General features: G+C 46.1%; 1 protein-coding gene across 4 annotated transcripts in view; it reads right to left on the bottom strand.

Moving 5' to 3' along the window:
* The window catches only part of nrg2b (neuregulin 2b), a 47,912-nt gene that overhangs the window by 8,082 nt on the left and 24,645 nt on the right, over window positions 1–15,185 (bottom strand). For 2 of the 4 annotated variants that reach the window (XM_076043495.1, XM_076043498.1), the window contains exons 5-6: window positions 7,735–7,793; window positions 2,403–2,426 (exon numbers count right to left, since the gene is read on the bottom strand). In XM_076043495.1, coding sequence (XP_075899610.1) covers window positions 2,403–2,426; window positions 7,735–7,793 — 83 coding nt within the window. The remainder of the gene's footprint in view (window positions 1–2,402; window positions 2,427–7,734; window positions 7,794–15,185) is intronic. The other 2 variants (XM_076043496.1, XM_076043499.1) reach the window with 1 other exon arrangement.

Genomic DNA, 15,185 nt, shown 5'->3' with positions numbered 1-15,185 from the left:
TTATATTGAGATTATATTAAGATTATATTAAGAGCTTTCAATGCCCACTTCTTCCTGAACTCAGGGTTATAGGGTTTTCTTTTGCTTTTTTTCTCTATACTATAATATAATACTACAATTACATAGCAAAATAAAAGCCTGTATGAATAGCCACCAATTTGTTTGTATTTTATATGTTCCAGGTCCTGCAAAGTGCTGATGTTCATTGATTCCACAATATCACAACAGCTCAAATGAATGTTAGCGAGACAAGATCTCACATCATCAGATTGTCTGGGCCAAGTGTTCTGTGGCATCGATCTTCATAAATCCACTGGCTTCCCCTCCATTTCCCAGGAAGAAGCAAGTGGCAGAACTTTAGTCATCTTTTGTTGGTAAAAGCCTCATTTGTTACAATGTGTTTTATGGCTGTTTACATTAAAACAACCATCTCTTAACTACAGGCGAAGAGTATCTATACCCAGAAGTACATAATATAGCTATTAAGAGAGCCAAAACACATTGTTATGATACATTTTTTGAAATTTGGCTGATTGGTTCAGAGTTTGATCATCGCTCAGTTCTCAGCAGTATTTGGTGACGATGTGTAAATACTGCAGACCTCTTGCTTTCTCTGTCTTTTATTCAGTCTTCTGAGCCTGCTGTGGTGTTACACTCGAAATGGCAAACGCACAGACATGACAACACAGAGGACAAAACAAAAAAAAAACACACAAGAAAAAAAACGCAACAGAACATGAAGGAGTGAGGGAGGGAGGGAAACAAAGAAGAGTGGTGAAGGAGGAGGAAACATGTAGACAGAGAAGGGAGAAGAAAGGTGCAGCAGTGTGTCCAGGAGAAGGAGGCGGAGCTAGAGGAGGAAGAGGAGGCATCTGAGGAGAAACTATTCCCTCACACACTACAGCTTGGACTGACTTTGTCCCTGAACCATCTCAAACTGGACCAGAGATGTCCTCAGAAGATTGAATGAACGGTTAAATGAAGAAAAATGGCTTGAGAGACTTCTGCTGATTTTACCTTCTGATAATTAAAGACGCCGGGAAGCAACTGGTCCGTTTCCTTCACAGCTTCTCAATAGCATAAACTGTCCTCCTCCTCCAACCATCCCTGGCTTATCTCACCTGCTTCCTCCTCCAAAAGCCTCTGGACACTCTGCTGGGAGCGGGAGGGAAGGGGTGGGGGGTGGTGGGGGGAACGGGGGGGCTGGCTTCTAAATAAAGGGCCTCTGTCGGGGTGGACAAAGCCTACTAGAGCCTCGGCCCGGCATTGTGTGTGTGTGTGTCACCCAGCGCTGATACAGGGAGAGACGGGAGGGAAGGTGAGCCGGCTCGGCACCGTGGAGCCAAACTACACGTGTGCATCGACTCTGACTGGTAGCCAATCAGACTGACTGGGAGCCCATAATGAGGCCGGAAACCACACGGTCGAAGACCTTCGCCAGCGTTTTGGCTGCAGCACTTTGTGGGAAATGCTCACAGCTTGCATGTGTTTTTAATTTGTAGGGGATTCTGGGGCCAGTGTGCTCGATAGGAAAGTTCGCACGAAGAGGACGAAGAAGAGGGGGAGGGGGAAGAGTAGGAGGAAGAGGAGCTGGAGGAGAAAAAGGAGGAGGAAGAGGTGGAGGACAAAGAGGAGGAGGAAAGGGAGCAGGAAGAGGAAGAAGGGGAGGAGGAAGAGAAGATGAGGAGGAGGAGGTAAAGGAGAAAGAGGAGGAAGGGGAGTAGGAAGAAGAGAGCAGGTGGAGGAGAAGAAGAAGGAGGAGGAGGAAGAAGAGCAGGAAGAGGAGGAGGAAAAGGAAGAGAAGAGGTGGAGGTGGAAGCAGAGGAGGAGGAGATGAAGAAGACAGAGGAGGGAGGGGAGCAGGAAGAAGAGGAGCAAGAAGAGAGCAGGTGGAGGAGAAGAAGCAGGAGGAAGAGGATGAAGAGAAGGAAGAGGAGGAGGACAAGGGAGGGAAGAGATAGAGGAGGAAGCGGAGGAGGAGGAGATGAAGAAGAAAGAGGAGGGAGGGGAGCAGGAAAAAGAGGAGGAAGAGGAGGAGGAGGGGCTATATTCCTGCTTGTTGTCGTGGAAGAGCCGCTGAGTTTTTGGACTGACGCTCGGAAAATTTGCACTCTGGTGACGTCATGCGTTCGTCCCAGGTTGGGTTGTATCTTTTCAATGGCGGCCTGGTGGGAGGCAGCTGCATGCAGAGACGGGAGGCGGTGGGAGGGTCCATGTCTTTAAAAACAGGGCTTTGGGCGGGCGGGAGAAAAAAGAGGGACAGGTTGAGGGAGACCCATGCAAGTTGTTGACTTTAGAAAAGAGGATGGCACAACGATGTGTGACTGTGAGCGGATCTCGGCAAGAAAAACCCTTTAAGCACAGCAACAAGTGAATGTAATAATTATAATAGTCATCCATACCCAAAAATTTAATTCTGAGAAGCCCTGCCAGCGCAGAAAGTTGTGGTGGTAGTGGTGGTATAAGAGGGAAAGAGACAGATCAGGGTCAGGTGTGACGTCAGCTTTGAAGCAGATATACTGTATGTAGATATATATATAGAAATATATGATTTTTGGTTTCCTGTGCACTCTGAACCAGGATATGGGTTAATTAACACAGTCAGCCATAGCAATTAACAGGCGTACCGTCCGGTAACAGACACACAACTCAGACAGCCTCGGCTCTGTGACCCCCAGGAATGACAGGGACGAAAATAAAGAATAAAATAAATTAAAGCTGCAAGCAGCGTTGATGGGGCTGAGTCCGCTCGTCGCGCCCCCCCACCCCGACGCCTGCCAACGCCCCCGACGCACCCCAACACCTACTGCCGACCCCTCATGATGCCTACCAACCTATTCAGAATCCTGTAAACCCCTGCCGATGCCTGCCGATGTCCCCCCAACACCCGCCTAGGTTCCCCGACACATGCCGACGCCTCCCGACGCCTGCCATCCCCTCCTGACACCCCCTACGATGCCTTCCGACCCATTCAGACGATTGGGCCTATTGAGTTAATTTTTCATAATCATAAATTTAATACCTGAATGAAATACGTGTGTGTGAAATTTGGAAATTTCTTGGTCCAAATTTCCCAAGTTTTGGGGATCAAATGTGTGCGCAGGAATTTGCTTATGACATTTTTGTCTGTAGGTGGTGCTATGTAGCACCTAGAAATGTCATTTTTGCGTTTAAAAAAACTGTTCATCGGTCCTGATGTGCTTGCCGAATTTCATCAAAATAGATCAAAATTAAAGAAATGGGGGTCAAATGTGAACAGAAATTTGATTATGACATTTTCAAATCATCAAATTATTTGAACTGGACATCGCTCGTCGCAACTGCCTCCCCCCACAAATCGTAAAAAATAAAATAAAAAATTAATTAATAAAAAAAATACCTCTTTGTATTTTTTTTCCTTAAGCTGTTTTTGGCTCTGCGGGTGGCGCCATTGATTTAAGTTTGAACATAACAGACCTTGCCCTCCTTTCTCTCACCCCCCCCTTTCTCTCCTCTTGCCGTTCCCCCTGCAGCAGACGTGTGAATGGTTTATCTGTGTGTGTGTGTGTGTTTGAGTGGCGCTGAATTTCCTTTCCCCCGCACAGCTGCAGCATGGGGTTAGAGTGCAGAGCAGTCAAAGACAGAAAATGAGACAACAAATTAATGTTACTATCTTATTTATTTTTGTCTCATATCGTTGGCATGCTGAGGTTCTGGGGATGCTGAAAATGTTTTTTTTTTTAAGCCATCAGGTTAAAGGTTAAAGGGGTCAAAATGGGGGTCAGATGTGAGCAGAAATTCGATTATGACATTTTTGGGTCATCAAATAATTTTATTTGGACACTTTCTTTGTGTGTGTGGGGGGAAACCTACTTGATTTTTTTCGGCACTCTGGCCCCTCCCTTTTTTGAAACAAGGGTTGTTTAAGTTGGGTTTTGCCACTTGTGCTTGTAAACTGTATGGAAATATTCACTACAAAATAAACTACAGGGTTCTCACCCATTATTTCAGCAACTTTTGATCTTCACAGTCTTAGCTATAGTATACAATGTATGGCACACCAAAAACATTTGCGAGTTTGGAGGAGAAAACGTTACGTGCACATACCTGCAAACAAGCTCTAATGGTGCGTTTTCTGTCAAAGATGGAAACTCCGCCCAAGAGGGTGAAATATAGCTGAGGATCACATGTACACATGGGTTTTGGTCCCATGGCTCTACTACGGTCGTACTGGCTGTGAAAAAATTTATTCTCGTTGTTTTTTTGTCTGTAGGTGGCGCTATGGAGCACCTACAGCAGTCATTGTTCCGTTATTAAAAAAAAAAATTCACTGGTCCTGACGTGCGTGCCGAAGAGTTTGAACAAGGTATAAGAGGTCAAAATTGGGTCGAAAGACGCGTTAGGTAAAGAAGAAGAATAATAGGAAGAAATGTTGCGAAAGACATGGCACGAAGCACGTTCGAGCGCGTCGTTCGTCGGGTTCAGCCCCAATAAATAACAATTCATTAAAAACAAGAAGTGAACAAAATGAAAAGCAACAAGGGGTAAAAACAAAGAACAAAAAGCATAAAAAGTGAAGGAAAAAAAAAAGGCAGGAACAGGCAGGTGGGGGAAAAAATGACATGCAGGGAGGGAGAGACGGACCAGGACAGCGAGACAAGAAGCCACATGACTTACTGCAGCATCGACCAGAGCGCATTTCTGCAGTCGACAACATTGCATCAACATTAAGTGAGTTAAATCTCCAACCAAAGGAAAACCAACAACAACAACAAAAAAGAAAAACACCAACAACAGTACAGTTGATGAGGCAGTGTGGGAGGGGAGGGGGAGTGAGGGAGGCATGGGGGGGAGGGTGGAGCTTTGACAAATGGCAGTTGTGCGCCTTTTTGCGTTAATTTATTTCACAGCAAACCTCGCGTACAGCATTTTTTTTTTTATCCCACGACTGCGACTGAGCGCTACTGTAACCTGATATCATATGATTTACAGAGAAATCATCGCAGCATTCCAGGTATCCACGGCAACGCAACGAAACGCAACGCAAGCATGCAGCACTGGTCATAAAGAAGGACTGACCACACGGAGGAAAAAAATAAAAATTAGAAAAAATTAAGAAATCCAATGAATAACTAAAAAGAAAAGCCAGCCGGTGATCCGCCCTGACCTCGGTGACCTCAGCGGCTCCGTCTCTAACGGCGACCACCGGGGGGAGAAGGAGGCAGGCAGTGACAAATTAAAACACCTTCAAAGTCACACAAAGAGCAGCACAATGCAAAAATACATACATAAATAATAATTGATAAATAAATGATGAAAAAGCAGCTGGATTTCAGCATGAAGACAGGAATCGATGACGGGGTCAGACAGATGTCACTCCGAGTGGGAAACCGGCTGGTTGAGATTTGCCTCCACCCACACACACACACACACACACACACACACACACACACACACACACACACACACACACACGTGCGCGCCCGCACGCATGCACGCAGAGCAAAACATGACAACTGGGTGTGGAGAGACAGTGTTTGACTCCCGCTGACAGGAAGGTGGCGCTCACGTCATCCCTCCGTGTGATTGGAGGATTTCTGTGAGTCGTTGTGACGACTTTTTGTGCAGGTTAAACTGCGACTCGCTGACACCTGGTCGAAAAAATACGCCATGCAGCCACTGCAGAGTGAAACACATGCTGCGCTTGTATCCACTGGATGTCAAGGAATAGTTTGACTTTCAGATTTTAGAAAATCTACGGTCATTTCAAGGAAATTCAGGGATTTTTTTTCCCTTGCCAGGAAACAGAAGTTATTTGTTGACGCTTGCTGACACTGTCGAGGTGAAAACATTTCTTCACCAGTCATTGTATCTGCTGTCTGTGAAACAACAGCTTGAAAATATAACACAGAGAGTAAAAGGTGAAGTTGCAACGATTAAAAACGTGCCGTGCAACATTTTTAGTCAAATTTACAAAAATGCTGGTGGGCTGATTTTAGAAATAAAAACTTCTTGCATTTAATGTGAAAGAATAACCGAGAGAAATTTCTCACATCAAACTATTCCTTGACTTGAGTTCCGCTGTGATGAGAAGGAAAAAACACGAGGCTCCAAGCAGCAAACATTTCAAACAGCCAGCAGCATCATGACCCATGAAAGATGCTCTACTCTGAGTCAAACCTGCGGGTTGCATTATTAACCACAAGGAGTCTTTGTGATGCTACTGATAAGCCTCTTTAACAAATAGATAAATAAAAAAAACGAAAATAAAAAATCACTACTATGAAATCCATCAGATTTAATCATGAAGGATGCTTTTCAGATCCTGTTTCTTTTAGATTTGAACTGTTGATCTTGTAATGACTCTAAATCTCATTCCCCTTCTATTTGGAATTTGGACAGAAAAGTCTGGCTGCAGTTCAAAACAGTGTCAGAGGGCCTTTACGTCGCCGTCCATAAAGCTTTGGATGGACAGACACACTCAGACAGCAAAAAAAAAAAAAAAAATCAATAAGAGACTTTCTCTGTTTGACAAGGAAAAGGTAGAATTGACTGACTGACTTTTACAAGAGAGTTTTCATTCATGCAGTTGAAACAGATTTTTTTTCCAAACAGCACAGATGTGTATCTTCTGGAGAGAAAAAAAAAAGAGTTGCAGGACAAACTTTAATGAATTCTCTGTCTCCTCTGTTTACTTTGGTGCAATTTAAAACTTCACCCAACCAAGACAAATCACAGGTTCTCATTAAAGTTTAAAGACTAAACCTCCAGCCGTTACTTCCTGTAGGGGGCGGGACTTTTTATTTATGACATCACAAAGTGTTTGCCTCAATAACTATATAGCTATTGAGCACCTTATACTCGCATCTTCAGATATCCGATAAAGGGGATTTTTTTTCCCACATATTTGAGATCAATGTAATATGTAAATATAATATTATCAATGCAGTTATACATGTGATGAGGGGATCTTTAAAATGTGTCTGGATCATTGTCAACCCAACAGAACCTTAGGCTAAAGTTTTTTTGGAAGGGGTGAGGCATTTGTCACACTTTCTACAGCATATGTGTCAAACTCTGGCCCGCGGGACAGATTTGGGCCCACAGCACAATTATATTTGGCCCACGAGGCAATACAAAATCACTACTATTGTACAGTGTGTCTAACACTAATACTACAAACCCCAGAATGCTCTGCTCAGTCAGGATAAGACATTCATTGAAGGATATTATTATTTCTTAATTGGTTTATTGTTGGTACTTTATTTTGAAACGTAATGGAAAAAGGTTACTTTTCAAATTTTAAATCAGAAGGTGGTTCAAAAGGCTTACTGTTTTCTCTTACAAAAGATTTTTTTTTTCAATAAATATCAATGTTGACCCGCTACAATGTCCAATTTGTAATTTTGGCCCACTGTGTATGTGAGTTTGACACACACCCCCCTCCCCTCCCTCCCTCCCTGTTGTACAGGAACAAAAATGATTTTTTTAAAACAATGTTTGTAAGATGTTTGTGTTGCTTGCTCGCTGGGCACCAAAGATGAAGCAGGGGAGACAGGGAGAGGGTTGGGGAGGGACAGACACTGAGGCATGCATGCGCGCACACGCACACGCACACACACACACACACACACGCACGCACACGCACACACGCACACACACATACACCCTCCATCCAGCCCCCTCTGATGTAGCATGCAGCAGCATCTCAGTGGGAAGAAGAAGAAGAAGACAGACAGGAGCAGATGGACATACTGTAGAATTCGGTGATGACGGAGTTTTGACAGCGGTCCCCCGAATAGTCATTGGGACACCTGATGGAGGGAAAACAAGACACAGGGGGAGGAGGGGGGGAGGGGTTAAAGATACAGAGGGGAGGAAGAGGAGGAGGAGGAGGGGGGTAAAACAGGAGGAGAGAAACATAAAGACAGGAAGAGAGGCGGGCGGGGACGAGAGAGGGGGAGGGAGGGGAGAGAGAGAGAGAAGAGATGAGGGGTTAGAAAAAAAACAGCACAATCCACCAAGTACAGAGAGAGAGAGAGAGAGAGAGAGAGGGAGAGAAAGAGAGAGAGATAGGGGGAGAGAGAGAGAGAGAGAGAGAGAGAGAGGGAGAGAAAGAGAGAGAGATAGGGGGAGAGAGAGAGAGAGAGAGAGAGAGAGAGAGAGGGAGAGAAAGAGAGAGAGAGATGACCTGCATACCGTGACATCACCGCCACCAATATGACATCACTGCTACGGCTCGGACATCAATCATGAAAGGGTTCATGTGATGGCGGTGCAGCAGGGTGGGAGGGGCCGAGGGCGTCGGCCTCCGAGCGGCGGCGCTCAACACACGGACTCACAAAACACACACACGCACGCACACACAACACGACCCGACTGGCCGACCCCTGGAGGGAAGCGGCGACCCCTTGAGGAGGTGAGGGGAGGCGGAGCTGGAGGTGAAGCACCAGAGACGTCCACCGCCGTTTGTTTTATTACCCAGGTTTTTTATTTTAAAGGGCCAGTGTGTAAAGTTTTTTCAGGAAGCCCGCCTGACAGGAGCGACTAGGCGCTAAGAGCTTTGCTATATGTATATTCTTATATATATATATATGAGAACTAGCAAAACTGGGAATACCAAATCATTTTCATTGTACTGCTAATGTACATTTTCATGAATGCATTTAAGGGCAGTAAGTTAATTTTTTTTACCAATATAAAAAGCATAAATCAAGCCAACTTTTACACACTGGACCTTTAAGTTGCTAATCATTAACAGAAAGCAATAAGAAAAGTGAAAAAAAAAACCCATTTTGGTTCATGTTAAGAGAGAAAAAGTGACAAATTCCATTTTTCTCATTAATTTATCAGAATACGACAATTCACAAAGTAAATTAGGCTGCTGAGTGAAGCCAGCAGGATTTTCCTCAGTTCCACTCCATGTCAGTTTATTGGGGAGATGTTTCCAAGCTTTCGCACTGGACCAAGGCTGAATGAACCAGAATCCAACCACTGCAGCCTTTCAAACCGTAGCTAACCTACTGTACACTGATCATAGCAGGACCACTGCCACCAAGAGCCACTAGGTGATGCTGCACAGCAGAGAAGCTGAGCCCTCACAGGAGAATCATCATTATTAGTCATTGAGGAAAAATGAAATACAGCAGTTTTAAATGGCTGAACATTATAAACTGCTTTGAGTTCTTGTTTCCACACCTGCTTTAATGTTGAGGACCATGGCCAGCTCCTGCTCTGTGGCCAGGCTTCCCACATAGGGGGCGCTATGACAGCAGCCAGTCAAGCAGAGTGCAGAAGAGCATTTATACGTTTATATTGTCAGAATTCTATTGTAGGCTGGCTAAAGTCATTTTAAATAGTTGTAACAACAAGTGTGATGGTGACTTAATCAATTGTTTTTTGTTTTTTTTGGAAAATCTCACAATTAAAAAAAAACTTAAAATACAACAATGAGCTCATTTGCCACAAAACTGCACCTCAGCTGCTCAGCCGTGCTCATGACTTTTATTTAGGATGAAGCAGAAGTAAAGTGAAGGGCGGATTTTTGCAGCATGTCGTTAAAAAGTCACTGCGCTCTGTGGTCAATGTGTAATGAAGATGAAACTTTGCTGCCGAAAAAGCCCAGAAGGAACAAACAGGCACTGCAGCACGAGCGAGGGGAGAGAACACAACATCCTGACTGTGTGCTCCTGAGGTCAAAGGTCAGTCATTAATCTCTATTGTAATGGGGGACATAAAAAGGCCCTAAATCAATCCTGGGGACTGAGCCTTAAAGGGACAGCACGCAAATGCAAAAACTTACATTGGGTCAGTTTGTATACGGCTTCCTGCTGCGTTGATTGTGGCTCTGGTGACATTTTCTGAAGCACATTAACAAACTGAAGAAATAATTCCATTATCATAATTCCTCCCAGAGCCAGAACAACAGACACACGAGACTGCTCCTTTCCTATTATGTCTTTGCAATCATGGTAAAGCCTGAAAATAAACTGAACTTGCTATTTTTGCACAGGGTAACATGAATGTGGCTCTGAGAGACTGAAAACATCCTGTTAGTGCTGCTATTTCAAGACCATCCAAACTGCAGTGCGGAGAGACAATGTGCTGATCGACTGTTGTTTCTAGCGGATACAGTGCATGGCTTTCATTGCGATGAAATTCTAGAACCATCACGCACATTAGAAATGTCACTGGAGCCTCTTGTCAACATAGAAGATTAGCATTCGTTGTTGTTTGAGAAGTTTGAGATTTTGTGAACTGGTCCTTTAAATAAAGAGGGCATGATTAAAACAATCCTCTGGGAATTACAATAGAATTCAATAGAACAGAGTAGATGTACTTTATTGATCCCAAATTGGGAAACTACGCAGCAATGTATCAAAGTTTGGTCAAATTAGCAGATATGAGAACACACACACACACACACACACACACACACACACACACACACACACACACACACACACAGTGCAGTGGTTTTCTTGCAGCTGCAGGATGTGGCGTCCTGTCAGGCAGGAACGTGATTCATATTCTGACTCTGTGCGTCCGTCAGAAACCAGATCACGACTCTGGAGCCAACCAGCGCTCACGATGCTCCTCGCTGCGTCCTCGCAGACACACACACACACACCAACACACACACACACATCATCCCTGAAATATGTAACGCTCAGGACCAAACCCTGGATTCATTTCTTTTTTCTTTTTTCTTTTTTTTTTTTTACAAGGAACACTTGGAGGACCTCTGTACACCCGCTGTCCTTGAGAACGTATTATTTAAGAAAAAAAAAAAGGGATGGGGGGGGGGGGGGGGCTCTCATAAAGACGCTCTTTAACTCCTGAAAGGCCCGGAATCGTGTGTTATAATGGGTGTCGCGGCTTTTAGCGAGGCAGGAATAATTGATTTAATCTTTTTATTGCCGTCACTGATAGCAGATCAGATTTTTTTTTTCTTTTTTTTTTTTTACGGCGCTCCAATATAAAAACGATACATATTAAAAGCTCATCTTGCCGCGCCGTTATACGGTATCATGATGGGTGTGGCCCCCCACCCTTCCCTCCATCCCATCGTGATGGTGAGACGGCAGAGGCTCTCTGGCGCCGGTGATTTACAGGCAGGTGAAAGCGACGCATCCACTTAAAAAAAGAGAAAAGAAAAAAAAAGAAAAGTGCACGGCGGCCGCCTCCCTCCCTCACTGAACCATCATCCTTCTTTTCCTCTCTCTCAACCATAAAGGGGCAACTTGCATTTTGAATCAATTACAGCGGGCCCCCGCTTCCCCCCCTCTCCCCCCCGAACAGCCCACTCAGCAATTTCCCATAGAGTTAAAAATAGAGCGGGGAGGGAGGGAGGGGTGAGGACGAGGGGGAGTGAGGGAAGGGTGGGGGGGACACTGGGAGAAGCCCTCCGCCGGTGGAGCTTTTACTGTAAATCATCTCTCCCCACCCCTTTTTCCCATCAACCCCTGCTCCCTCTCCCCGCCGCTGCTCTCATCGTGCTCGTCCTTAAGCTCACAGAGCGAGCGAGCGAGTGAGCGCAGGCGAAGGGGGGTGGGGGTGGGGGGGGGCTTCTTTGTTTCAACGTCCTGAATAAGAACGAAAAGCCCTGCAATGCAATGTGATTAATTTGGCTACATGCATTACAGGGCTCGTCGCGCTGAAGAGGGGAAGAGAAAAAGGAGAAAAAAGCAAGCAGGGCCATCGATAGCCGCCCGGCCGACCTCGTGGCATTTTGCAGATTAGATTGCAGGGAATTAGCTTTATTGATATGGCATTTGCAGCCTAGCATGTGAAAAAAAAGAAAAGAAAACACGGGTTAATGTTCCCCACTGCCTGCTTTGCCAGCCAGACGTCCCCTCCCATTAATCTGGATTGGGGGGGTAGGAGAGGGGAGAGTGTATGGGGGGGAGTGGGTGGGAGGGGGCAGTAGAGCTAATCTTATCCACGTCTATAAAATGGACTTTAAAGGAGCCGTGGGTGAGGGAGACACGGCCGGGGCCTCTAACGGCAAACACACACAGCCGTGGGGCGTTTGCACGGCCTGATCTCCACTTAAAGCCTCCACGCTGCCGCTTTCTCTGTACGTATAGGCTCCATTTTGCACCGCAGCCTCGCTGCCCACCTCAGAGGAGGCGGAGGAGGAGGAGAAGAAGAAGAAGAAGAAGAAGAAGAAGAAGAAGAAGAAAAGGTGGAGTGGAAACCTGAGAATACCTTCCACCTTCCTTTCAAATTCATGCTGCCTGTCTGCAGCTGATCTGCAGAACCAGCAGCATCCCGGAGGTTGGTGTGTGTGTGTGTGTGTGTGTGTGTGTGTGTGTGTGTGTGTGTGTGTGTGTTTGGGGGTCCCACATATCACAGGAGTGAAGGTGCCGAGCTGGCAGAGCTCAGACAGCCGCCGTATTTACATCTTGTTACCAACAGACGGGCCGACAAAAGGAGGACGAAGACGAGGGGCAGAAGAATCCCGCCCAGTCGAGTCCAGTCGCTCCTCCTGAAATATGCAGCTGGTCTGTATGTGCATGTAGGGGGCGCCGTGCACCAGCCTGGGGTTGTGCAATCCTGCACGGCTTGCACCCCTGGATTACACTACACCGCCACACCGCAGCTCATCGTGCCCACGCGCTCACATCCTCTCCTCCTTCTCCTCTTCTTCCTCCTCCCACTCCTCCCCCTCCTCTTTCTCGCCCCCGCCTCCTCCGAGCACAAAGTTTTTTTTCCTGCTTGTCAGCAGAAAGAGAAAAAAGAAGAAGAAGAAGAAATCCTGATTTATCCTTCAAGCAATGACCGAAAGGTGTGTGCGCGCGAGTGTGCGAGATTAGAGATGGGGAGAGAGAAGAGAGAGGAGTGTGCGTGCGTTTGTGTGTGTGTGTGTGTCGGGGCGGGGAGGGGAGATTGGAAATATACACTGGGACGACGATGCAGAAACAAAGAGTGTGGACGTGCAGCCGCGGCTCCGTCCCGCCGCACAGGAAGAACATCGACAACAAAGCGCTCGATGGCGCACGGCTAACACGCTGCCATCTGTTATCGGCGCTGACAGGGGAAGTGTCGCTTACACGGCGGCTACAAAACGACCCGGCGTGTACGGCGAGTTGGAAATGAAAGAGCGAGTTGGGGTTGGTGGTGGTGGAGGGGGTGGGGGGGGGGCAGATTTACATTTACAACAAAGAGGAAGCAGACGAGGAATTTTCCTGCCGCTCGCCACCTCGCAGCAGCGTGAAATCAAAAGACGAGGGGGGGGGGGGGGCGCGTAGGAGGCTCCAAACTGTGATGACGACTATCGACAGTACCACAGAGGCAAGCTAATAGATAGCAAGGGATTCCTTGAGAAGTTGCACCATTAAGCTACCACTTATCATTTCACGGGGTAACTTTTTGGATGAGGGATTTGTACCTTTTAGCATGGTTAGCTAATAAAGTTCAAGTTAAAGTCCCAGCGATTGTCACATCCCGAAGGATGCAAAATCTGTCCTCCGCATTTGACCCATCATCCCCCGAGGGAACGGTGGGCAGCAGCGGTGCCGTGCCCGGGAATCATTGGGTGATCTGACCCCTCAATTCCAACCCCGAATACTGAGTGCCAAGCAGGGAGGCAATGGCGACCATTTTTACAGTCTTTGGTGTGATCCGGCCGGGGAGCAAACCCACAACCTATCAGTCGGCTGGCTAAACTAATCATCAAGAACTGGCAGATTTTCTTTGGGATGGCAGCAGTGGCTAAACTGACGTCAGCCTCAGCCAATCACATCCAGTTCTACACACCGTTACAGCTTTTTCCAGGTCAAAAGGGCCCTTTATGCATCCTGCAGGTTTCGGCAGGTTAACAAAGGATATAGATATCTATATATCTATATCTATAAAGATATATAGATATAGATATATACATATAAAGTAATTGAACTCCTAGAAAGCTGCTCAATAATTTATATTTAGATGAATAGAGGCATAAACTCAACATTTGAAGTTGCCATAAATTGAACATTGTATTTGAAAAAACCTCCATCTAGATCAACTCAACTCAAGTCCTGCAGGTCCGACGTTCTCCCATCTCACCCATACCCAACCCGAACCACATCTGAGAGGATGAACACACACTGACGCGATGCTTTGAACAGTTACAAAGAGGCTGCTGAAGGTGAGATAATAAAGCAGCAGCGCCGCAGTCGCTGTTTAGCAGCGCCGCAGGAGGAGGAAGGACAGCTGGAAACAGATGGACCTGCATTAACTATGCAAGTAATACATACATGCCCTGTGTTGACTGCTGCTGTCTTTTCCGCGAAGAAAATGCTGCAAATGCTTTCGGGCGACTTCAGTGAAACAATGTCGGAATCGTGTAACTGAAACGCCGACAGATTATGACAACTAAATACGTTTATTACTCGAGGTACTTTACTATCAGAACCAGCGCCGCTTCTCTCCCTCAACTCACCCCGGCGCTGATATTGCAGATGCGGAAAAGCGCTAAATATTTACATCCCTCAACTGTTGCCATGCTACTAGTGGAGCTGCTAGGCACGGCTAAAAATAGACGGTGATGAGGCCGCGGCGGTAAAATATATATGAAGCTCACCGCTGGCTTAATTGTGCAGGCTCGAGGATAGCTGAATAAGTTAAATAATAGCAGCTGGAAAGGTTAAACCACAGTCCGTCCTCTCCAGTCGGCTGGCTGTCGACACCAAGACACAGCAGCTAAACTAGACTTTGAACGTTCCAGTGAATTCTGCGCTCTGCAGCGGGAGCCAAAGGAGAATCACTCTGCTCTCGAGCGAGTCACTCCAGTTACCTGCTGGCTAATCCAGCATAGAGCAAGGATTTAGAAGGGCAACCCAAAATAGCCTTATTTTCTGGCCCAAAGTGCTGACACCTGGATAAATGCTAATAAAGTGCCCCCCATACAGGCCTGTGACTCTGATAAATACTGAGCAAGCACGACGCTAACAGGTGGAACTGCGGATGTGACTCCTTTAAATCCTCTCCGTAACCTTGCACTGATGCAGCCGGATTCTATGAAATTTCCTAGACTAAATTTTATCTCCGGAAAAAAAATCAGAGTGAGAAACGTTTTCAGCCGATCTTTGTCACAGTGGCCGCATCACCAAAATAATCAGCGTCTTTTTAATCGGGACAAAAGCTGGAGGACAAAGTAGCTGCGGCGAATTGTCCTTAACAAAAACAAGCAAAAGAATTGCATGTATATTTCTATTCTT

The sequence above is a fragment of the Nelusetta ayraudi genome, unplaced genomic scaffold (genome assembly GCF_046127955.1).
Source record: "Nelusetta ayraudi isolate G7.1 ecotype Tasmania unplaced genomic scaffold, CSIRO-AGI_Nayr_v1 ptg000075l, whole genome shotgun sequence".
Lineage (NCBI taxonomy): Eukaryota > Metazoa > Chordata > Actinopteri > Tetraodontiformes > Monacanthidae > Nelusetta > Nelusetta ayraudi.
The sequence above is the reverse complement of the archived record's forward strand: the minus strand, read 5'-3'. Positions and strand labels throughout refer to the sequence as shown.